General features: G+C 40.1%; 1 protein-coding gene across 1 annotated transcript in view; it reads left to right on the top strand.

The window, feature by feature from the left end:
- Positions 1-13,563: 13,563 nt before the first annotated feature.
- Positions 13,564-24,526, top strand: part of DCBLD1 (discoidin, CUB and LCCL domain containing 1) — a 65,563-nt gene continuing 54,600 nt past the window's right edge. The window contains exon 1 of the mRNA XM_036248353.1: positions 13,564-13,675. Coding sequence (XP_036104246.1) covers positions 13,564-13,675 — 112 coding nt within the window. The remainder of the gene's footprint in view (positions 13,676-24,526) is intronic.

Consider the following 24,526-nt stretch of genomic DNA (forward strand, 5'->3'; position numbering starts at 1 on the left):
ATGAATATGATAACTGCAAACATCAAAGTACAGACCTTGGAAGATGTCTGTTTCTAAACAAATTAGAAACATTATTGCCAGCCAAAGTTTCACAGTCACAATTTCCTCAAACTGGAACTGAAGAAATTAAAAGTGAAAAGTCATTATTATCATTCTAAGTTGGAAAGAAATTTTGCAAACCCAGCTGTATTTGTAATATAAATTTATCACAGATTACTATTTAGCTGCATATTTCTGATCAAAATCAACAATTATATCATACAAAATACACATATTGCAAATCATAGCATTCTGTAAAGCAATGGAGCATTTAACATAATGACTTAAATTGAAGACATTTCTTAGTTTAAAGAACTTCCATGTTTAACTGGTTTTTGCAAAGAACTTAGTACTTATTATAGTGAACTTGGGTTTATTACATAAATAACTGCAGAAAAGAATAAGGTGTGTATTTTTTGAAAAGTACAAAAAGTAGTCCAGCAGGTGTGATTCAGGGAATTGAGCATTGTCCTATGAACTGAGAGGTCCCAGTTTGATTCCCAGGTAGGGCACATGCCCAGGTTGCAGGCTCCGTCCCCAGTAGGGGGCGTGCAAGAGGCGGCCTATCAATCAATGTTTCTATCTCTGAAAAAAATCAGTAACAAAAAGAAAAGTACAAAAAATATGCTTTGTAAATATACTAATGATTTTAAAATAGTAATATCAAATCATAACTCATTTATCAATCAAGTGTGGGGAATTAGGTAAGACACATTAGGAATTTTTCAAATAGCTGAAGTTAACCATTTTGAGTGTGTGTTTTTTTTTTTTTAATTTTTAATGGCAATCTAATACAACTGAGTTATTTTCCTCACCGATCTGAACAGAATACACTGAGCAGAAGTCTCCTTTGCTTTGTGTTGAGGTCCAGGGACATGAGTTATTGCACTGCGTAAGGAACTCTAAGACTAAGGTTTTCATATGCTGTTTGGTTCCCTCACCACCTCCCTTGTTGCCCTTTGTTCCCAGCCTGCCCACAGCTCCCTTTTCTTTTTCCTTCTAGTATACCACACCCTCGGAACATAGTAGTAATTGAGAGCAGCCCACAAAAGCCTGATAAGCAAGCTTGTTTAATCCATAAACTTAATTTTGCACATAGACCTGAGTCAACAGGCCCTGATCTAAAGCTCTGATAATGGCTTCACTCCTCTCTGGTGCTGAGGACTTTACCTTTATGCTTCAACTTAGCACGCTCCATTTTGCCAGTGCAGGCTGCACCTTGATGCAGGTGGGTAGATGCTAGGAAAATTAATTCTCAAATAAAAAACAACACAGTTCAAGCTATTTGCATGCCTAGGACAACTGCAGTCTCCAAGACTGCTCCCAATAAATAGCACCCACCTCCCTGATCCAGTTATAAACAATTAAAGTCATAACATAAAAATGGAAGACATTACCAATATACATTGGTTGAAAGTGTGAAACTCAATTGGGCCTACTGACTAACTTACAGAATTAGGAAGATTTGCCCACCCAATCCTAGTCAGCCCTGGACCTAAGAAGGCCTGTGTGATGGAGGCTCCTTCCCAAGAAAAAGAAAAGAACTGAGCCCTGCCTAGTGTGTCTTTTATGATTTACCAATTCCATTTAGCTGATATTTACTTTAAATCATTTCAGTTTTCAATTTCATGTACAACCAGCCTTCCATTACTTCATCTCTTTCTTCTTTAGGAAGAGTGCAAAAACCATACTCGTTCCAAGGCATAATATCATTAATGACAAAAGTTCATAACGTACCCCCTTTTTCTTATTTATTTATACACTACCCCTTTTTTCTTCCCCATGACCAGGGTAATTTATATGGGTTTTTTTGTGGGTTTTTTTTTTTTTTGCATTTGTATGCAACTTTATAAAAAGTATTGTTGCTTGAGTGCGTATTTTAAAACTTTATATAAATTGACATACACAAGGTCCCACTCTGTGACTTACTTTTCTTACTACATACAATGCTTTTGTAATCTGTCTGTGCTATTATATGATCAAGCTCCTTGCTTCTAAATGCTGTGTAGTCAATGGAATACTATGCAGCTGTAAGAAAGAAAGATCTTTTATCCTTTGAGATGACATGGAGGGACCTGGAAAGTATTATCCTAAGTGAAACAAGCCAAGCAGAGAAAGACAAATATCACATGATCTCACTTATTTGTGGAATATAATGAACATAGCAGTCTGAGGAATGAGGTAGTCCAGAGATGTGGAAGTGGGGTACAGACTGACAATCCCCTGAAAAGGGGGTGGGGGGCAGAGATAAACCACAGAACTTACATGCATGTATGTCTGAACAATGGACATGGACAACAAAGGTGGGGACAGGGTGGGGAGGGAGAAGGAGGGGGGAATCATTGGGGGAAAAAGGAGAAACATCTGTAACAAAAATAAATTGATTAATTAAAAAAAAAAAAATGCTGTGTAGTGCTCCAAGGTGTGCAACCACCACTTTTCACTCATTCCAAGTTCTAGACATCCTGATTCCTCTACATCCTCACACATGTCCCAGTACGTCCTGGCCAGACCATAGAGCTGTGGGTACCTCATTTGATTGAGCACTGCCAACTCACTGTCCAGAATGGCTACTCTAGGCTACATTCCTCCCATGATGCAGGTGTGTTTCTGTTACCCAACATCCCCCACCCAATTTTGTATTACCTACTGCCTGGCTTCCATTAGGAGTTCTGCTAACAGACTCTTGAGTCTTTCAGATTCCTTTTAACCTGCTTCTTGATCTCCTAATCGTATGTTCTCTATTCAAATGAAAATTCCATGAACAAAGAGAATTGTGGTTTAAATAAAGACTTCAGTATGAAACCCATAAATGACTCTCTATTTACTTAGAAACGTTTGTGCTAACAAAGATTACTCAAATTTTTGATTTCAGGATTTTTCTCTTTTTTCTGGCCTTTATTGATCTTGTGGTCTGGAGCCATGATTTAAAAAGAAATATATATGCATTTAAAAAAATTTTTTTTTTATTTTTAGGGAGAAAGAGAGAGAAACATCGATGTGTAACATGGATCAGCTGCCTCCTGCACACCCCCTACTGGGGATCAAGCCTGAAACCAGGGTATGTGCCCTGACCAGGAATCAAACCGGGACCACTCAGTCCATGGGATGACACTCAATCCAAGTCACACCGGCCGAGTGGAGCCATGACACAAACATTAAGATTTTTAGAGACAATGAAAAATATCCTCTTTGAAAAGGCAAACTATCTCTCAAACAAGCTGAGATGAAATCCTTCACGTATTTAACTAAATGAGAATCTTTTTTTGAGATAAAGCTTGGGAAGGTGGGAGATAAAAGGTTTCAGAAAGGAAAAGTGGATAATAATTTTGAATAGAAGTAGTTCCATTTTCTATTCTTTGTTAGGACTTTTCATTTTAAACTTCATCAAAGTTTCAGCATTCAAGACATTTATCAAGATAAGAATTGGTAACCTTTTCTGGAACTTATGAACCACTGTGTGGAGACAGGGCTGAAGGGACCTTAGGAAAGGCCAGACACCACTACCAAGATCTCCCTGCTGTGTATTCTTTCGCTTAAAAGAAAAGCAACTCCTGTTTAAATGGACTGGTGGCTACCATGGTCTTTGTTCTCTTTAAACTTTAAAGTCAAATCACACAGGGATGTAGGGAGAAGGAAAGAATATGAAAACCAGACCCTAATCTCTTAGAAGCTGAGAGAAATGGCCCCGGCTGTTGAAAGGAGAGCGTCATCTGTCTCAAGCTTCATGATTTTCCTCGCTAAGAGGTGTCCGTGCGTGTCTTCATGGATGCCCTACTCTCACACACCCACACCACATACCTGTTTTTGAAACCCTCAGCCCTCGGTTCTAAACATGAGAGTCCCAAGAGGAGGCCTGACCCTGGGAGTCACTTTTCCTTAAAAGTTTTTGTTTAATGTTTTAAGCTTCCGATAATGATTCTCAGAAATGCCATAGGATCACATCCACTTCCCCAGTGTCTCACATTAGCATCAGGACGGCATCCTGGACATTGACGCAGGAAGTATCACAGATCACCCAGTCCAGCCTCTCCCCTGCGACAGGAGAAAACAAAGGCTCAAAGAGGAGGAGCAACCTGCACCAGGTCACAGAGTTTGTGGAGCTTGGAGCAGACCCAGTTCTCCTTGACTCCTTGTGTAGAGCCTCCCCCTCCTCCACCTATCACAAGAGTGTAAGAGTTGTGGACAAACGTGGAGCTGTGCTAGGGGCTGCTCCTTTCTCCTATCCCTTCCTCTCAGCTTCTCCAGCTCTGATCACCTTTGTTTTCATCTCAGTGAGCGTAGTTAGCCTAAATTAGTTCTAGAGGTCAATGTAAGCCTCAGTATGAGAGGCCCTGCAGCCCTGCACCCTAGAGCTTCCTCCCGGCACTGTGGTACTCTGCTTCTTGCAGATAGTTACTTCCTTGCTTCCCAAACTTCCTCTCCAGCTTTTTCCCTGGGTTCTAGGCTCAAATGGAGTAGCCAGAGGGGAAATGGGAAAGCCCTGGAACCTGTTAGCTGAGCCGGAGATTCAGCTCTAGCTCTGATTCCAACCCTCAAGTCAATAGTGTGTGGCTGTTATAAGTGAGGTGGAGGGCTGTCCTTTACCTTGGGGGTTCCGAATGACACCTGTTGAAGACTTGTGGAATTCCAGGGAGATTTTCTAAGAGGATAAGGTCCCTGGCTGAGCCTCCAAGTTCTCCTCCCTCCCCTCCTTGCCCAGGCAAATGACTTGGTCTCTGGGCTGAAGATGGGAATCCTGATCATACCAGAGCCTGGCACTCTCCTCCAGCTGTCTGTGTCCACCCTCCTTCTCAATCCCATACCAAGTTAGAGGGTGGCAATGAGCCTGGCCAGAGATGGGCTCCGGAAGCCTGGGGGATGGAGCCCCATTCCTTCCCCTACCTCTTTTCTCTCTACTGAATGTATTTGGAAAAAACAAAAACTCTGCAGTTACTCACCTTCCCCCTCACACACACACCATAGAAAACAAAAATGAAATTTCAAATACATCTGAGAAACAATAGGTTCAATAAAGAAGTGTCTTTGCCTCATACCTTGGTGTGCTCTGTAAATCTCCAGTGGTAGTAAACATGTTTCTTGGGAACACAGTGAGGAAATGGTCTTCTAGTGTTGTCTTAAGAATCAGTTCAGTTCAAGTATATAAATGTCCTTCCAAAACTATTTTCTAACTACATAAATTCATTGCAGTCAAGTAGAACTCGAAAATAGGGTTGCCCCTTGAAAGCTACACCACAAATCAATAAGTAATGAATTGGAAACGGAATGAAGGAATATGGGAGAAGGCCTAAATAGGAGAAAACCTGATTATCGCATCAACATATCTAAAGAAGAAATAAAACTTAGAGAAAGGCCCGTTTAGGAGACAAGTGTTGAGAGTGCTCTGTTCAGCTCTGCCCCTGGGAGGGTTTAACCTGCTTATTCTAGCTGCCTAGTGCTGGTGACAGAAATACCCACACGGGGGTGACAGTCTCCTAGACTAAACCTAAAGTCAAGCTCCTCTAAACCTCCTTTTTTACTACACTTCATCCTTCGGCCCTGTCTTCCATCTGCTTAGAGCAGTTTTTTTTTTTTTTTTTAAGTTTTATTACATTTATTGGGGTGATATTGGTTAATAAGATCATATAGGTTTCAAGTATACAATCCTATAATACATTATCTGTACACTGCATTGTGTGTTCATCACTCAAAGTCAAGTCTCCTTCCATCATCATATATTTGACCCCCTGTACCCTCTCCTACCTCCGCCACCCCCCTTTCCCTCTGGTAGCACTATGCTCTGTGTCTATAAGTTTTTGTTTGTTTGTTTGTTAATTTGTTGCTTTCTATTTTATATCCCACAGATGAGTGAAATTACATGGTTCTTGTTTTTTTTCCATCTGACTTATTTCACTTAGCCTATTCTAATTTTGTTTTAATTTTTATTGATTTGAGAGAGAGAGAGAGAAACATCATTTTGTTGTTCCATTTATATTTGCATTCCTTGGTTGATTCTTGTATGTGCCCTGACAGGAGATTGAACCCACAACCTTGGTGTATTGCACAATGCTCTAACCAACTGAGTTACCTGGCCAGCGCCTCACTTAGCATACTCTTAAGATCCATCCATGTCGTCATAAATGTCAGTATTTCATCCTTTCTTATGGCTGAATAGGGTTCCATTGTGTGTATGTACCACATCTTCTCTATCCAAATATCCACGGAAGGACATTTTCTTGTTTTCGTGTCTTGGCCACTGTGAATAGTACTGCAATAAACATAGGGGTACATATTATCTTTTTTTTTTTTTAATCCTCACCCGAGGACATTTTTTTCCATTTTTTGTTCAGATAGAGTGGGAGGGAGAGAGAGAGAGAAACATCGACGTGAAAGGGACACATGGAGTGGCTGCCTCCCACACAACCAACCTGGGCCGGGGACAAACTGCAACCAAGGTACGTGCCCTTAGTGGGAACTGAACCCGGGTCTCTCTGGACCGCAGGCCGACACTCTAACCACTGAGCCAAACCAGCCAGGGCGGGGGGTACATATATCTTTACAAATAAATATTTTCAAAATTTTCAGGTTAGATACCTAGAAGATGAACTGCTGGGTCATATAGTAGCTTTATTCTTGAGTTTTCGAGGAAACTGCATACTGTTTTTCCATTGTGGCTATACCAGTGTACATTCCCAACAGCAGTGAATAATGGTTCTTTTTTCTCCGCAACCTTTCCAGCACCTGTTATTTCTTGTCTTGTTGACAACACCTATTCTAACAGGTGTGAGTTGGTATCTCGTTGTGTTAATTTGTATTTTCCTTATAGCCAATGAAGGTGAGCATCTTTTCATATATCTGTTGGTCAGTTGTACGTCTTCTTAGGAGAGTGTTCAGATTCTCTGCTCATTTTTTATTGTATTGTTAGGATTTTTGTTGTTGAGTTTTATGAGTTCTTTATATATTTTGCATATTAGCCCTTTATTAGAGATATTGTTTGCAAATATCTTTTCCCATTTGTTGGTTGCCTTTTTGTTTTGTTGATGGTTTCTTTGGCCATGCAGAGCTTTTTAGTTTGATACAGTCCTATTCATTTAAAAGTGTCACTTTTTGTGGATAACATGATTCTTTATATAGAAACCAATAAAGACTCCACCAAAAAGTTTTAGAAAATAAAAAGAAATACAGTAATGTTGCAGAATACAAAAGCAATGTACAAAAATCCATTTCATTCTTATATACCAGTGATTTTCAGCCTTGTCATCTCATGGCACACATAAACTAATTACTAGAATTCTGTAGCACATCAAAAAAAACATTTTTTTGCTGATCTGACAAAAAATAGGTATAATTTTGAGTTATTTACAAAAATAATAATAATAATAATCACCTATCCCTTTAGCTCCAAAGTGACTTTTTAAAAAATCTTGTGCCTATACTTGTATGTAAGAATTTCTCGTACCAAGGATGAACCAATCAGATGCAACTTTATTATGGGATATGATGAATAAGATGAAACTCTAATATATGACCTATATATTTATGGTTTAAGACAGAGCATTCACAGCAGACTGGCTATTATTGTGTTGGCTGTTGTCATTTTTTATTTGATAATCTAAGGGAAAGAGGTCAGTTCCCCTGACTACATTGTCAGGTATTGCAGGTTTTTTAAATTCTTGAGGCACACTGGTTGAAAATCACTGCTATAAACTACAATGAAATTTAGAAAAACAAATGAAATAAAACCAATTTCATTTATAATTGCAACAAGTATAAAATATCTAGGAATAAACTTAACAAAGGATGTGAAAGACTCATACACTGAAATCTAAAAGACATTATTAAAAGAAACTGAAGCCCTGGGCTGTTTAGCTCAGAGGTTAGAGAGTTAGCCCTTGGATTGAAGGGTCGGGTTTTATTCCCGGCCAAGGGCATGTACCTGGGTTACAGGTTCAATCCCGGGCCCCATTTGGAGTTGTTCAGGAGGCAACCAATAAATGTGTCACTTTCACACCAATGTTTCTCTCTCTCCCCCCACCCCCTTTACGCTATCAAAAAATTAATGGGAAAATATCCTCAGGTGAGGATTAACAACAACAACAAGAGTATAAAATAAAATAATAAAAGAAACTGCAGAAGAAGCAAAGAAATATAAACACATTCCATGCTCATGGATTGGAATCAACATAATTAACTGGTGGCAATTTTACCCAAAGCAATATACAGATTTGATGCAATCCCAGTCAAAATCCCAATGGCATTTTAAAAATAAATAGAACAAAAAAAAATCATCAAACTTGTATGGAACCACAAAACACTCCAATAGCCAAAGCAATCCTAAGAATAAAGAACAAAGCCAGAGGTATCACTCTCCCTGACTTCAAATTATGCTACAAAGAGACTTTCAAAACAGCATGGTGTTGGCTGGAAAACAGACACAGACAAATGGAACAGAAGTGAGAGCCCAGAAATAAACCCACATATATATGGGCAAATAATGTTTGACAAAAGAGCCAAAAACATACAATGGACAAAAGAAAGCCTCTTCAATAAATGGTGCTGGGAAAATTGGAAAGCCACATGCAAAAAATGAAACTAGATTGCTATTTGTCACTATACACAAAAAATTAACTCAAAATGGATCAAAGACCTAAATACAAGACCTGAAACAAACAAACAAACAAAATAGAAGAAAATATATGTACTAATCTTATGGCCCTTGATCTTAGAGAGGATTTCATGAATTTGACCCCAAAGGCAAGGAACGTTAAGTGCTTAGTCCAGTTTCAGCAAGAATCCTGCTAAGTCAGTTTAGAGAGAAAACACTACCTTTGATGATTTGATTACCCTTGATATCTGATCAAGTTCCTCATGCTTCTCATTTGATGTATAAGTTCTTTACCTGTCCTCAGCAAGAATCCTGTTAAGTGGGTTGAACAAGAATTCCTCGATACTTTACGTCTCCTCTTAGTAATTTTTCCATCCACTCCCCCCTTACTCTACTCCTTGGCTGTCCTTACCTTATTCAGAGTTAAGACCAATCTATTTCCCCTACTACCAGTCTTGACACCTGTTGCAGTAGTCCCATATAAAGTCTTCCTTACCATTTTAGTAAGTATTAGGGTAAGCATTTACTTTAACAGAGGCGAGGGGTGGGAAGGGTCCGGCACTGTTCATTTGTTTCCTTCAAACACTAGAAGCACTCAAATAATCCACCTTGCTTTTCTTTCATGTTCACCTAATAACCTCTGATGGATTCTAGCTTCCAACATTGTTTATAGGTTAAAGAGAATATCACTATTTTATGGTTCTCACTGTTCATTAATACGTAGGCATTGATGCTGGTTTATGTGCTTCGGTGATTAAGTTAATCTTGGAGCAGTATCCTCAAGATGAAGCACACAGACAAAAATCAAGTTTCTGGGGTCACAGAAAAGAGAACCAGAAGGTGAGATCTGGCCACAGTGAACAATAGCAGTTAAGAATTCCTACTGGATCTTAGAAGGCACAGCTAAGTAATGAACATCAGCAACCAAAGGTTTTAAAAAATGCCTAGGGAGTTTGGGATGAGGAAGTAATTGGGATAATACAAATTATTTTGGTTGTTGCATTCAAAATTTAATCTTTCTTCTCTCCCACTGCCTCAATCATGTCTGTGTTTCTACTCTATCTCTCAGATGTACCACAGCTTTATCCTGACCGGGGATCTTTAGTAAAATGCAGATTCTCGTTCATAGGTCCTGGCAGGGATGGGGGCAGCAGTCTGCATTTCTAGAAAGCTCCCAGGTATTGCAGATGCTGCTGGTACAGGGATCCCCTCTTGAGCACAAGAGGAGCGGTACATCATCTCGTTTTGGAGTATTGCCACAAACTCCTAATAGGCCTCCCTGTCACTCTTCCAGGCCATTCCCCACCCTGCAGCCAGTGTGGTCTTTTGCAAATCTGAACAAGTTTCTCCACTTTCCCTGCTCTCTCTGCCCTCAGATCCTGCTCCTGCCTCCCATTCTGCCTCCAGGCTCCCACTGCTATCTCAAGCTCACTGCTCCTGCTGGTGAACTAGGCTCAGTTCCTACAAGCACCCTGTGATTTCTTCCTCTGAGCTTTCCCACAAGTTCTTGTTATCTGACAAACATTGTTTTGCTTCTGATTCCCATCTTCACCCCTCCCACTCCTTCTCAGGCTCTGGAAATCCAGTTCTCTACCCTTCCTCTGTGATTCCATATACCCCAAAGTTCTATCATTGTAACTTATCAACCTATATTTCTTTTCTCAAATTTCTATCATTAGATCATGAATGAAGGAGAGAGAGGGGTACCTGTATGTGTTTTTAATGTATCTACATCACATTGTTTCACATACAGAAAATGTTTAAAATATATTTATGAGTTGAACTGGAAAAGGGAAAGTCTTCAGGAAGTAGACACCTATAAGAGATTCACATTTATATCTCATTTGGTCTTCTTCACAGAGTCACAATTAGTGTTACTAAAGGTTAAAGATAAAATTGATTAGGTTGTCAAGTTGAACCACAATCTAAAGCTTTCTAACTGCTGTAGAATAATACTAGGCTTGCAATTCCATTTAAATTCTATCTTACCTAAGCAAAACAGAATACATATTTTATATATAAAACAAGGCAGTCTGACCAGCTGTTTTCTGTTTTTACAAGAGAGCTAGCAAATATAAGCATAAATTGCAGTAAGATATGCAAAATAAGGAAAGTATGGATGATAAATGAGTGGAGTTAACATGTGAAATAGACTTGTGAGACACCCTTCCAGAGAGATGTTCCACATGGTAAGCTGTTCTTGAATCTTAGTATGTGAGATATTGTGGATGGATCCTGACAATTCTAATTTTTCTTAATGAAAAAGTTTACTTTATGTTACGAAATCTCATAATGCCTTATAACAGAAACAATCAAAAGGAAATCTTCTCAAAAATAAAACGAGGTACACATGCTCAACATAAAAATCTATGTGGTTGAAGTACAGTATATCAATTCAATCTGACTGATTTGTTTTATTATATACAAAAATATCATTGATAATCTGTTATTTTTCATCTTTTTTTTTTTTTGTACTATGCTTTTAACTAGAGATTTTATCTTACTTTTCAAGAAAGAAATGGCATAATAAAAACTCTAGGATCCAGCTGGCCTTTTTGTTTTCTCATTGTTACCAGATCCTAAATCTCTCCCCTCTTCTTGCTCAGAATGCTGGTGTAGATTACATCATTCCTATTAAGGTATTACTTGAGATGGAAAAGGTCAACCACCTGCCTTACCTTGGGAATGTCTCACTAGTAATCAATGCTCCATTATCTTTCTTCACCAATAGCTCCCAGTGTCACACCTGTCTGAGGCCAGCAGCAGCTGTCCAAACTCTCACCTTCTCAGAAACAATAAAGAGAATGGAGAAACAGGGAGAGCTAGAGTTAGGAAATGATTCAATATATCAACATATCGTTATGTTTTGCATGCAAGAATACTCAATATTTTCATGGGTGTGAATCTACTTTCTATACAAATATGATAAACCTACTATTTATTGAGTACTCCAAAAAAACTGAGGCCCACAGAGAATCAATCCCTGTAAGTGGCTGCTCCAGGAATCAGACTTTGATAAGCCTCATTCGTTCCTCTATGCTCTGCTGCTTTTTGGAAAGCAACCTCCCAAAGACAATCTAGTTTGAGATTTCAATAGCATTTTTAGTTTGTGAAAAAAATAAAGACGGGGGAACAAAAAGGAATGCATTATGAAAGGAATCTATTCGATATCCAAAGAGCACATGACAGGACAATATTGGACCTGGGAAGAACTGTTGTTTCTCCCAGCCTCCAATACTTCCTCCTCTCAGCATTTACAAGTGTAAACTTGGCTGTGTGTTAGCCAGGAAAATTGCAGGGCACCAGGAGATGGTGCGGTTAAGTAGCAAGCAGAGAAAGCTCTGGAAGGCTGCAAGTGTACTGGAGGCATCAGAAAGTCTTTAAAATATATATTTAATCTCTCCTTGTTCATTTCCACTGCCACTTCCTCATTCAATAACCTTGTAATCTCCACTATTTTAACCTGCCATCCCCTAAACCCTTCTCCACAGGCTTGCCCAGAGAATCAGACCCCGTCACTCCTCGGTCCGAAACTTCCTTCCTTGGCTGCTCATTGCTCTAAGGGTCAAGTTAAATATCCTTCAGGTGCCCTTCCATGTCCTCCGCGTTCCTGGCCCACGCTCTGCGCTGGGCTTCCATGTCTGCTCACCCTGCTGCAGCCACCCTGGCTGGCCTTTCCCCCCTCAGCTCCTTAGCACACTGTGTCTATTCGGTGCCACCCCTCCCTCCCCGCCCTCCCCAACCCCTGACTTCCACTTCCCAGTCCCATTCACTCTGAGTCTCTGCTTAGATGTCATTTTTTTAAAAATGTTTTTTTATTGATTTGTTTTTAGAGAGAGAGGAAGGGAGATGGAGAAAGAGATAGAAACATCGAGATCGGCTGCACAACCCCAACTGGGGACCAAGCCCGCAACCGGGCTTGGTACCCTGGAATCAAACCAGGACCTCTCAGTCCAGGGGACGTCGCTCAATCAACTGAGCCACACCAGCTGGGCTAGATGTTACTCTCTTTTTTTTGGTGGTATGTGCCCCTAACGGGAACCGAACCAGGACCTCTCAGTCCAGGGGACGTCGCTCAATCGACTGAGCCACACCAGCTGGGCTAGATGTCACTTTACTTTTTTTTTTTTGGTGGTACGTGCCCCTAACGGGAACCGAACCCGGGACTCTCTGGTCCGCAGGCCGACGATCAACCGCTGAGCCGAACTGGCCAGGGCTACATGTCACTTTTTAAATGAGGCCTTTCCCAGCTGATTCCTCCCCAGAAGTCTCCTCGACCGCTATCGAATTAGATCTCCGGGAATGTGCTTCATTAGCACTATTCAGGTCACAACTGCAGAGAGCGCTGTGCCTGGCAGGCGTACTGCTGGATCTTAACTTTGGATGAATGAGTGAATGAACGGACGAACGAAAGAATGAATGAATGAACGAACGACTGACTTTGAATTGGATCTTAATTATCGTCATCATCCTAACGTCACATGTTTAGAGTCCCTCAGGGGCAGGTCCACCCCTTTCTGGTGCGCCCACCGCACGCTCTGGCACTTTGGGGAGGAGCCGGACACGGCGCCGCTCGGGGCAGGTCTCAAGGCTAGGTGTCCCCGGTGTTCCCAGGTTCACGTGCACGGGGGGAAGAGCAGAGGAAAGGGGGAGTGTGAAAGCTGGTAGCTACGGGTACGCCTCCAGCCTCGCAGACTGCCGCCGCCGGGAGCGCTACTTCCTCCTTTGGGGGCCGGCACGCGGGGCTGAGCTGGGCGGGGCGGGAGACGCCCCCGGCAGGCTGGGCCGGGGCCGCCCCAATGGGATTCGGAGCCGGGCCGCCGCTTTGCCCAGTCCCGGCGCCGCGCTCGGCCGCGGAGGAGGCGGCCCGGCCCCGGCAGCGGCGGCGCTGCGCCCGCCGAGGGGAGGCCGAGCCTGCCAAGCTGGCGCCCGGCGGGGCCATGGTGGCTGGTGCCCGCGGCGGGTGCGCGCAGGCGGGAGCTGCCCGGCACGGCCTCCTGGCCCTGCTGCTCGTGGTCTGCGCCCCGCTCCGGCTGCAGGCGGAGAAGTTGGGTGAGTGGACTGCGCCCGGCGGGCGGCGGGCTGGGCCTGGGGGGAACCAGCGCGGGAGGAAGTCGGGTCTACCTCTGCACCCCGCGGAGTCCTGCTGTCTGGCCGACGGCGGCTCGAGTGAAAAATAAGTTACTGCATTCCGATCGCTGCCCCACCGAAGTCCTCTCTGTCCCTCAAACAAGAAAATGAACTTGGCGCTTCCCCACTTTCCCTCTTCCGAGCCCCACTAACTTAGTTCCCAGACTTCCCGACTCCACCTGCCCGGTGAGAAGTGACGTGGCCCAGGGGTCGCCACACCGCCTTAGGGAAGAGTCCTGAGCGAGGACGCTTCTCAGCGTCCTTTGGACCAAGCTATTCAGCAGTTGGGTGGCCGGGTCCTCCCTGTCTCCTCTATCCCTTGCGCTGCAGGAACCCAGTGTGTCCGTGTGCTGCTTGAACCGAATAGTGGGGAAATGTTTGCCCCAGCTTAGCCGGACTGCGCCGCCCTCACCAGTGTGCTGCCTGCGCCCGAGTTGGATTCAGGTGACTGGACTCCTTCTTCAGAGGAAGAGAGAGTCAACTCCCCACCAGGCTGTTCTTTCTCTGGACCTGGTCCTTGGCTTCAAGTTGGACCTAATTAACCCACAACCTAGTTCACCTCTGCATTTCCACCAGATTAAAAGGCAGTAAACCGTTTACCAGTCCTGGGCAAATCCTTGTTAATTAGTTCTTTATTGATAGCAGGGGGCAGCTTTCTGCAGTTTTTTCAGTTCTTGGTTCCCTCCTCCTCCACTACTGCCCTATGCAGCGGCAGTGAATCTGTCCAGAATATTTTGACAGCTCCCCCACCCCGTGTTTTCTAATGAGATGAGAATTAAAAATTAATCCAATGCTGGTATTTTTTTTCTCTCACTGAACCATGTATCCATTCCCAGTCTGAAACATGGATACTCAAGATGTTAGAGGTTACTAAATTTGCTTACATAACACTTTTTTTTTTTTTTTAAGGTTCAAGTTTAGATGAGATCTGTCTTGTCACTGTAGCAAAATGCTAGGCATACCATAACATTTTAATAAATATGTGGGGGTTTGATCATGGGTATTTTAAACATTAAAAAAAATGTTTCTCAAGTTCCTATTTGAAGATGCACGTTTAATACCCCACATCTGTGAATCAGTCCAACAATGTGCCCCTGTACGAATCTGGCCCAAACTGTCACCCATCTTTCCAAATGAAGTTTCAGATGTTATATGGTCAACCAGGCTGTTAACTGAGTACTTTGTAGAGCAGTTCTTAGGCGACAAGTGTGATTGGTCAAATTCCTACCAGCTTCAAATTTGAAACTACTGTAGTTGACTGGTGGAAGAAGATATTGTCATTTGAGTTTCCATGAAACATCTTATATATTTAGGATGTTGAGAGAACCAATAGGTGTTCAATAACAAAGAAAGTAAAACTTAGATTTGGGGAATTTACTGAAAAAAAATATATATATAGGAACTCCAGTTCTGATACCTCTTGAGTGAAGAGGCATAGTCAATGATATTTTGCATATTTCTTACATTTGTGATTCTCCTAATTAGCTCTTAGTTACTTATTGTTCAAGTTTCCATAAATTGAAGCATACATACCCATTTTACATCTTAGGATATGCTGCTGGCTAAGCAGTTGGTTGGTGTCATAAGTGACATTAGTGCTCTCAATGTTTAGAAGATCAAAGGGCAGGCTTTAGCGTAATAGTTTGTTCTTGGCAAGAAGACACCGTTTATTATATTTTACCTTCATTGTTCTCAGAGTCAGCTTAGTCTGGTGCTTCTTGCCTCCTCAACCTGCCAGATCACCACTCTCTCCTGAGGCTTCCTAAAGCCCCAGCACTGCCCTGTGAATCAGAATTTCCAATGGGTGCGGCCTGGGAATATGTGCATTTAATAAGTCCCCCCGGGTACTTCTGATTCAAATCAGCTTTGAGATGGTAGAAACACTTTGTAATGTTAAGATTATGATGAAGTGCTACTGTGTCATAGACAATTTAATATTAGGATATTAGAAGGTCTGTTCTTAGGTCATCACTCCTTTACATTTGGCTAGACATGGGACAGCCCATAGCTGCTGTTTTTGGTGAGTGACTTCTTAAGATGTAAGCAGAGGTTTATTTTGGCACCTTCCATATCATTGTGTACACTTGCCCAGACTTTCCGACATCTCCAAGGTCTGAGATTCTGTCAGCCTTGTGGTCTGTAAGTTCCTGAGGGGAGCAACTAGAATTGTCTTTATCTTCCTAGCACCAGACAAAGGTGCTCAGTAAATGTTTCCTGGGTTGAAATGAACAATCTTTTTGTATTTAGGGGATATTTTCAAATAACTTTCTAATTAGTGAAAACTAAGTAATGAAAAGTCTACTGACGTTCTTTATGAAAGTATGTCTGATGCTTCCACTAATTAATTTTGCTTACCAAGCTCAGCTCTCTTGGCATGCCTATTTCTACATGTAAGGATGCCTTTTAAATGAAAGTACAGCAGAAAGAAGGGAACATGCCAGAGAACAATATGTACCCTATCTTTTGGCTCTAGTAGATGTAATTTGTAACACGCAAACATTAAATTTATACCACGTATTTTAGTAAAGAAAGGCTTGATGTTAAAGGATTCATTAAACAAATCAAAGGATGTTAAAGCCAGATTTGAATTCTGAATAGTGTCCCAAGCTGTATTCACTTTATTGTGTAAAGTGAACCCTGTAACCTTGTGGTACTAACACAGACTTGAAAATCACATAACAAAATGATAACATGGAAACAAACAACACATCTGATGTTTATAGGAATGATGTTTTTATTTGTAAGATGCATGAGGAAGTTAAATTAATTGCAGCCTTTAGTAAAGGTTTTGGTCCTGTTAAGGCAGAAAAATAACTTTTTTAAGAAAATATTTTCTATAGGGTTTTGGACCCACTGCTATGTGAAATCAAATAGCATGAAGTCAAATCTATTCATATTAAAGTAAACAATTGTTTTGCATTTTAAGGAGATAATACACATAACCCATCTAGAATTGCATTTAGCACATAGTAAAAGCTCAATAAATGCCAAATATTTTGCTTTTCACTACTGTTGATTATTATTACTATTAATTTGACAAATATGTGGGCCTCTTCGTTTGGCCTCCCCCACTGCGTCTTGGACCTCATTCTTCAGCACGCTCTCCCATACTCCCAGGCACACCAGCTTTCTTGCTATTTCTCAAAAGTATCAGGCACCCTTTGACCTCAGAGCCTTTGCATGTGCTGCTCACTCTGCCTGGAACTGTCTTGCCCCAAATATCCAGACAGCTCTCTCCTCCTTCAGTCTTTGTTCAGATCTTGCCTTCTTGGGGAGGATATTCCCACCCACTTGTAACCCACTCGCCATCCCCAGAACTCCATATTCCCTTTCCTGCTTTTAGTTTTCAATAGAGCATTTATCATTTCCAACAGAGTATATACTTGATACTTTTATTTAATTTGCTTGTGTTTCCCTTACAAGAATGCAAGGTCCATGAAGAGCTTTGTGGTTTGAACAGTAACCAGCAGGTGATGGGTACTCAATAGGGATGAGTTCAATCGTGGATAGGTAGGTACTCAATGAGGATGGGGTGAGAAGGCACTGAAAACACAGTTGCTGTCCTGTTGTTAAAGATTCAGGGCTGACTCTAGTTGAGAATCAAAACCTGTAATAAAAGTATATGTCTAATCCAACTGTTGTTTGTAAATAAAAGACTGAAAATAAGGATTTAAAAATAGAGGAACTCATTCTGCTGTATTTGAAGTCTGGCATTGAGGATGGAAGGAAAAGTTTTGCCAGACTTTCAGATTGCTTTTTAAAAAAAAAAAAAAAACTAGGAGTAATTTTGCCTTTTTGCAATTGAAGAGTCATGTTGATGTCATCTTCCAGATGTTCATTCTCTGCCTTGTGTATATAACAAAATAGTTGTTTGCTTTGGAGGTGAGGGGGTGGGAGAGACTTCACAATGCAGATGAGATGGCGTTTTCTAACCCGATGTGGATCTGGAACCAACTGCCAATCTTGTTTTTCACTGGGAGTTGAAAAGAAGGGGTTTTATTGGGGGTGGGGGACGGGGAGTAGAATGGGAGAGAGTCTAAAACGTCCATGAAAGCAGAGAGAAAAATTGAGTCTTTTTTTTTCAGTCACCACCAGTACTTGGTACAGTGCCTGGCAGATAACAGGCCCCAGATAACTATTTCCTGAGTTAGCACATGAATGCTGTGGCTGAGGTTTGAGAGAATGAGGTGAAAGGTGATATTCACTACGTTGTTTAAAGGGAAATTGCATACGTGGCTATTGTGATGTCTTAGGAAACCCTGAGCATGGATTCAAGAAAAGAGCTAAATTCAGCTCTGATAAGGGTTGGGACTCTCTGAGTCTCCTTTACAGACCACACCAGGAAGGCTGATCTGAAGCAGGTCCTGGCAGTCTTAAGAATAGAGGAGCAGATGGATACTGATTTGGGCCGGGTGGGCTAGTGATTCCCCTAAGGTCTGCAGATGCTTATACATTGAGGCCTATTTCACCTTGAAAATCATTTGGGGACAGTGTTTAGACATTTGTGACGTTAGCACTATATTAAGCCATGTTGTCATGTATGCCTTGACTACTTACTGCCATTTCTACCTTCCTAATGCTTACAGGTTCTATTAATCTAGTTTTTATGGACTATCTCCTTGGGAGCTACATGCTGTGTGAAAGTATACCCAATGTTTGCAGAAATGTCTTGTGTCTCATACATGGTAATTTTAGGTTAGGCGCATTTTTTATAGGAAAAGCTTCAAATAACATTGAAACAAGGTAAAAGCTAATCAGTGCCATGTTATCCCATCTCTCCCTTTTTATAAAACTATACTGAAGCCTTTAAAAAAAAAAAAACAAAACAGAATATATACATATTTTTAGGATGGAGATTTCTTTCCTGTCTGCTTTCCCAAAGATCGTCCTAATGCTTACAAGGCAGAGCAGTTGTGGAATAAGAAGATTATTGACAAATGATATTGTCCACATATATCATAATCCTGCAGAGAAGTTGTTATACAGAAAACCACTAAGGACATGTTTTTGGCACATAACACATACACACACATATCCCCACAATAAATTAACATATGCAAACGCACACATATATACTGTCTACTCTTTGTTTTTACTGAATATTAGGTAGACAAATTATATATATATAAAATATGTGTAAGGTACTTATATACAACAATAAATGTGTATTTATGTACAACAATAAAACTAATACTTGGATACTCTACTATGTAATGTCTACATGCTTTTATAGTCTGCTTTTTTTTTTTTAACTTAATATTTTATTAAAAGATTTTCACTATACTAGTTGGAAAAAAATCCAAGTTTATATTTATTTTTGCAGTTAGCCTTCAGATAAACCAAGAACTTATTTTCAGGTAATTTATTGTGATGGAGGAATATCCAATGTAAAAGTTGACATTTTGTTTTGGCCAATCAGCTCTGAGTCTTGTCAAGATTTTTGTCTTTTGTATAATTCAAATACATTTTCCTTGCTTATAAAGTCAGAAGTAATTTGCTCATCTGTATTTTATTTGAGAAAAGTGTTAGGTTTAACTTTAAATGCACTAAGTATTATAAATGTAATATGTATTTCTTTGTCCTTCTTGGATGAGATTCTTAATTTATATTTAATGGGCTCAACTTGTCAATGATTAGACTGGAGTTTATCTTTACTGAGAACCACATTAGTTTTCATATTCAGCATTTTCCAACTCAAATTACAACCACTATTTGTAGTCTCTTTATTCAATGTTCAACATATTTACATTTTTCTGGAAAGGCAAAGAACAGTCTTTTCTTTCACCACAAAATTAAAACCCTTGGGTATGGTGGTACCTGGCTCCATGTCATGATTGAGTGCTTTTCAGTGGATGTGCCTAAAGATTATAGATAAATGATATTTATGGAGCACTCTGTTCTTGAAAAAAAGGAATACGAAACTTTATTTCACTATTATTTCTGGCAAAGAACAAAGTGATATTAAAACTTATAAGGTCTAGTTATATTTGACTTACCAGCGCATAATGTTTTCTACATGGAAAATAGGTAAACAACTCCTTGGGACCCATGTAAGTTTTAAATGGCTGAGTAGATTTAAGTCAGCCTTTTTATTGCATTTCACAAAAGCAAGTTCACCTGAGATGAAATGTGGTTGACTTTAGCCCAAAGGAGGACACTTTTGAGTTTAACTCGCCCATGGGACCACTGGAACATGAGATCTGTTTATTGAGTTGCTGCTTCTCTCGGGAATTTAGAATGAAGATTGCTTATTTGGGGAACTACATGGACCAAGATTTGCCTTTTTTTTTCCTTTTTTGCGCCTAGGAAGTTCCTGCTTTGCCAAGAGACTAAAATAGAAGCTAGCTTAACTCTACAGATAGAGAAATGGCCCTGAATCCGCTGTTGTTCCTAGCTCAGAAGGGTCTGAAAATCTCTTGAGACCCTCTTGTCTTTTAGGTAGGAAACACTTTTTTCTTTCTCTTCTTTTACCCTTTTCATCCTCTTTACTACAGTTGCTGTGCTATACTAGATCTCAACAGACTCACAATTTTTCTTCTAAGGGATTTAAGATTTATTAAAAACTTCATGGCATTTCTTTCCTAAATATCTCATTTGCATCTCTCAACATTTTCTTACATAACCACAATGCCATGAGCACACCTGAAACTACTAATAGTAATATTTTCACAGTATCTAATACTCAAATTATATTCCCATTTTCCATTAACCTAAACATGTCTTTTTTTTTAAATTAATTAATTAATTTTTTTGTTACAGATGTTTCTCCTTTTTTACCCCATTGGCACCCCCCTCCCCATTCCACCCCCACCCCGTCCCCGGCTTTGTTGTCTATGTCTATTGGTTATGTATACATGCATATAAGTTCTGTGGTTTATCTCTTCCCACTCCCCCCCCCCCTCTTCTGACGGATGTCAGTCTGTGCCCTACTTCCATGTTTCTGGGTCTACCGTATTCCTCAGACTGTTATGTTCATTATATTCCATATATAAGTGAGATCATGTGGTATTTGTCTTTTTCTGCTTGGCTTATTTCACTTAGGATAATACTTTCCAGGTCCCTCCATGTCATCTCAAAGGATAAGAGATCTTTCTTTCTTACAGCTGCATAGTACTCCATTGTGTATATGTACCACTGCTTTTTTATCCATTCGACTACTGATGGACACTTGGGCTGTTTCCAGATCTTAACTAATAAACATGTCTTTTGACCACTGGTTTGTACAAACAAGGTCCACACAAGGCAGTTAGTTTTTATGTCTTTCATGTCAGTTTTAATCTAACACTGACCCCCACCCACAACTATTTTATTTTCCTGCAAGGAAATCAGGTTCAGTTGTCCAGTGACACAGCTCACATCCTAAATTGGACTGACAGCTTCTGAGTGTTGTGTCCTTTACTCGATGTACTGTTCCCTGTATTTCTGTATAAACACAAAGGAAAACACTTGAAACTTACTACCCCATGGGACCACTAGAACATGACCAAAAGATTAAATTAGATTCAGGCTAAGTGTTTTTGGTGCCTTGTACTGCTAATCACATCACAAGGTGCATATGTTATTATTTTTATTATTATTGCCCCACTTTTAATAATGCTAAAGATGATCAGTGACTTCATGTAGGAAGTAACAACTTGGTCCCCCATCGTACAAGTAATCTGGGATAATACTCTCTTAGTAAAACTATTCTTCCCCATCAACATTTCACTCAATGGTTTAAACATCCTTTGGTCATTGTGGTATGTGCAATCATATTTTTGTATTAAATAAAAATTTAAGAACCTATCTTCATATGTATTTTGATTTATTACATGTTGGTATTTTTTTTGTGTGTGTGCATCTAATTTAATCCCAACAATTTTTAGAGTCATTGAAGGAATTGAGATTTAAAGAGATTCAATTATTTGCCCAGTCACATTCTCACTGTGTCTGAAGTGGGATGTAGGTGCATGTTCTGCAATTCTAAATGCACTAGGATGGTCTCTTACTCTTCATCTTCAAGGGAAGTTCATGTCCAGCAGAGATCAAGTTAAACAAAAAAGTCTTGTAGGAACATCATTTATGCAATAAAGTTTTAAATGAAAAGTCTTTGATTTCTCTTAGACATGATCACATTTGCCACTGAAATATTAAGACTTTTTCAAATTGCAGTTAGTAGCTAACCATGTGGTTTTATTGGATTTTGCTAAATGTAGCAATGCAGAATGCAGAATGTGCAAAAGCAGTACAATTTCAAGATTGTGGAATGTGTATGCATTTTATCTCTCATATCACATTTCATGCTTCATTGGTGGTATGAAAGATACCATCTCTCTCCAAATTGAGATTTGCTACTTCCTAGTAAATAAACATTGATTGCTTTTTCCTTATATATATGGTATGTACATGTATGTTCATAAACCTTTCCATTCTATTTCTTTGTATTTTCTACTGTATGCTCAAACAGTTCCTAAACTGACACTCTTGTCCAGGTGTCAGAAGTCACACCCTGGCTTAAATGTAGGTCCTAAAACATGTTGCCCCACCTAGTCTTATAAATAAAATCTGATATGGAAAATACGTGTGGAGAATTGAAAATATATGGACATGTTCCAATTTTAGGAATAGATATTTAAATAAAACTATACAAACTGATACCTGAAGGATTTTTTTTATTTTAAAAAAGATTCATTGCAAGATCCCAATTAAAAATGAGGGTGTTGTTTTTTTTTTTAAGTCTCTTGCTACTCAGTATATCTTATAGGGATCAACAAAATAGTCATTACCCAGAGCTTTGGGCATTTCTAGGCCCTGATGTTGAGAAGATCCCCAGGTGACTGGTCTGCCCACTGAGGTTTGAGAAGCAGCACTTAATCCACTGAAACCTCCATTTACAGAGTGTTCTTTAGAACCACATTGATGCTAAGCAAAGTGAACAACCTTTACTGGAGGTAAAATAGTCGCTTCTCATTAGACTATTCCCTAATAGTCTAGTAAAAGGTGCTTACTTAAATAATTAAAAAGAGAGATGAAATTTCTCATATGCATACGTTTTATAAGAAACTAAATTAAACACGGTTACTTTCTGCATGTTAATTTTGAGATAAAAAGCGTAGGACTATAAATAAATAAATGTAATGTGGGTTTTAATACCAGTTGTGCTTTGCAGTAGTAGTGTGAGCTCGGGCAGTGTCTTAAATGTCCCTGCCTCTGTTTCCTGGCCTTTAAGCAGGATGGCTTTGACGGTGGCAGCCTCAGAGCACAGTGCTGAGGTCCACGGTCACTAGAGTTGGACAGGCCAGGTTCAGACGCCAGCTCAGACACCTGGGCTGAGCTACTCAGCTTTTCAGAGCCTTAGCAACTTCACACGTATGACAGAAAGCAGGAGGGACGTGTGACAAAGAGAGAGTGTTGTGGGCTTCAGTTGTGTTTATGGGAAATGTCCTATCTTGTCAGCCATGGGTATATACTTGGGTGTTTGACACATTATTCTTTTTTTTTAATCCTCAGCCAAGGATATTTTTCTATTTCTCTTCAGATAGAGTAGGCGGGAGGGAGACAGAGAGAGATAGGGTGAGAGAGAGAGAAACATCGATGTGAGAGGGACACATGAACTGGTTGCCTCCAGCACCACCCCTACCAGGGCTGAGGACGAACTGCAACTGAGGCACATGCCCTGGACGGGAATCAAACCCACAACTCATTGGTCCTCAGGCTGACGCTCTAACTGCTGAGCCGAACCGGCCAGGGCACATATTACTCTTCACATATGTATATCTTATGTATATGTGTGTGGTATGTATGTGTGTATATATACACATATATCTGAAATATTTTATAATTTAAAAAAGGAAACTAATAATGTTATCTATCAAATACGGTCATCATGAATTAAATAAAATGACATAGCATCCTTAGAACACTTTGTATCTTCCACCTTTTGCAGTAAATGCTTGATGAATGCTAAGAATTTGTAAGAATCCTTTCACAATCTTATGATTTTTTTTTTCCTGTTCTAATAACTTTTTGGTTCTTATTGACTTTTTTAAAAATGTGAAAGTGAAAATGTGTGTGTGTGTGTGTGTGTGTGTGTGTGAAAGAGAGAAATGCTTACAGCTTTAAAACTCAGATTAACTTTGTCTATACTTGGTCATAGTCAATATCGAGTTATGTTTATCTGAATAATGGTGATTGCATGTTAACATGGAACCAAGAGTAGGAAATACAGCATGCTGTGGGGACAGGAAAGATTTCTCCCATATTTATCTTCAACTTCACAATTGCAGCTTGAACACTACATCAACATCCTGACATTCTTAGGAAAGGTCAGCAGCCACTTTTCTCCAACTTCCTTATCCTAAGCATCCTATTCAACAGACATAACACAGTTGTCTTAGATTTATTTTGCTGTACAAACAAGTTTTTATGTTGTTTTCATCTGTGAAATTATGAAACTTTTCTCATCCAATGTGTCAGATTTGTTGCAATGCCCCTCAAACACTTGTAGCTTAATAACAATAGTGTGAAAAGTCACACTTTTGAATATCAGAATCATATAGTACAATTTCAGTATTGTCCTTAGGACTCCAAAGGTCAGAGTACACTTCTCCATGTACAGTGTTTAATCCCAGAAGCCTCATTATGAAATCTCTCTGTCATGCTTTTGAGAGCCTATTCCAGGAACTGGCCAGTATGCCCCACAGAACATGACTCCCTGGTGATGCCCACTGAGGAAAGAGTTCCCTGGGAATATTGCAAACTGTGTTCCCTGATAGAGCTTCACTGTTCTCTGCA

The sequence above is a fragment of the Molossus molossus genome, unplaced genomic scaffold (assembly GCF_014108415.1).
Source record: "Molossus molossus isolate mMolMol1 unplaced genomic scaffold, mMolMol1.p scaffold_m16_p_8, whole genome shotgun sequence".
Classification (NCBI taxonomy): domain Eukaryota; kingdom Metazoa; phylum Chordata; class Mammalia; order Chiroptera; family Molossidae; genus Molossus; species Molossus molossus.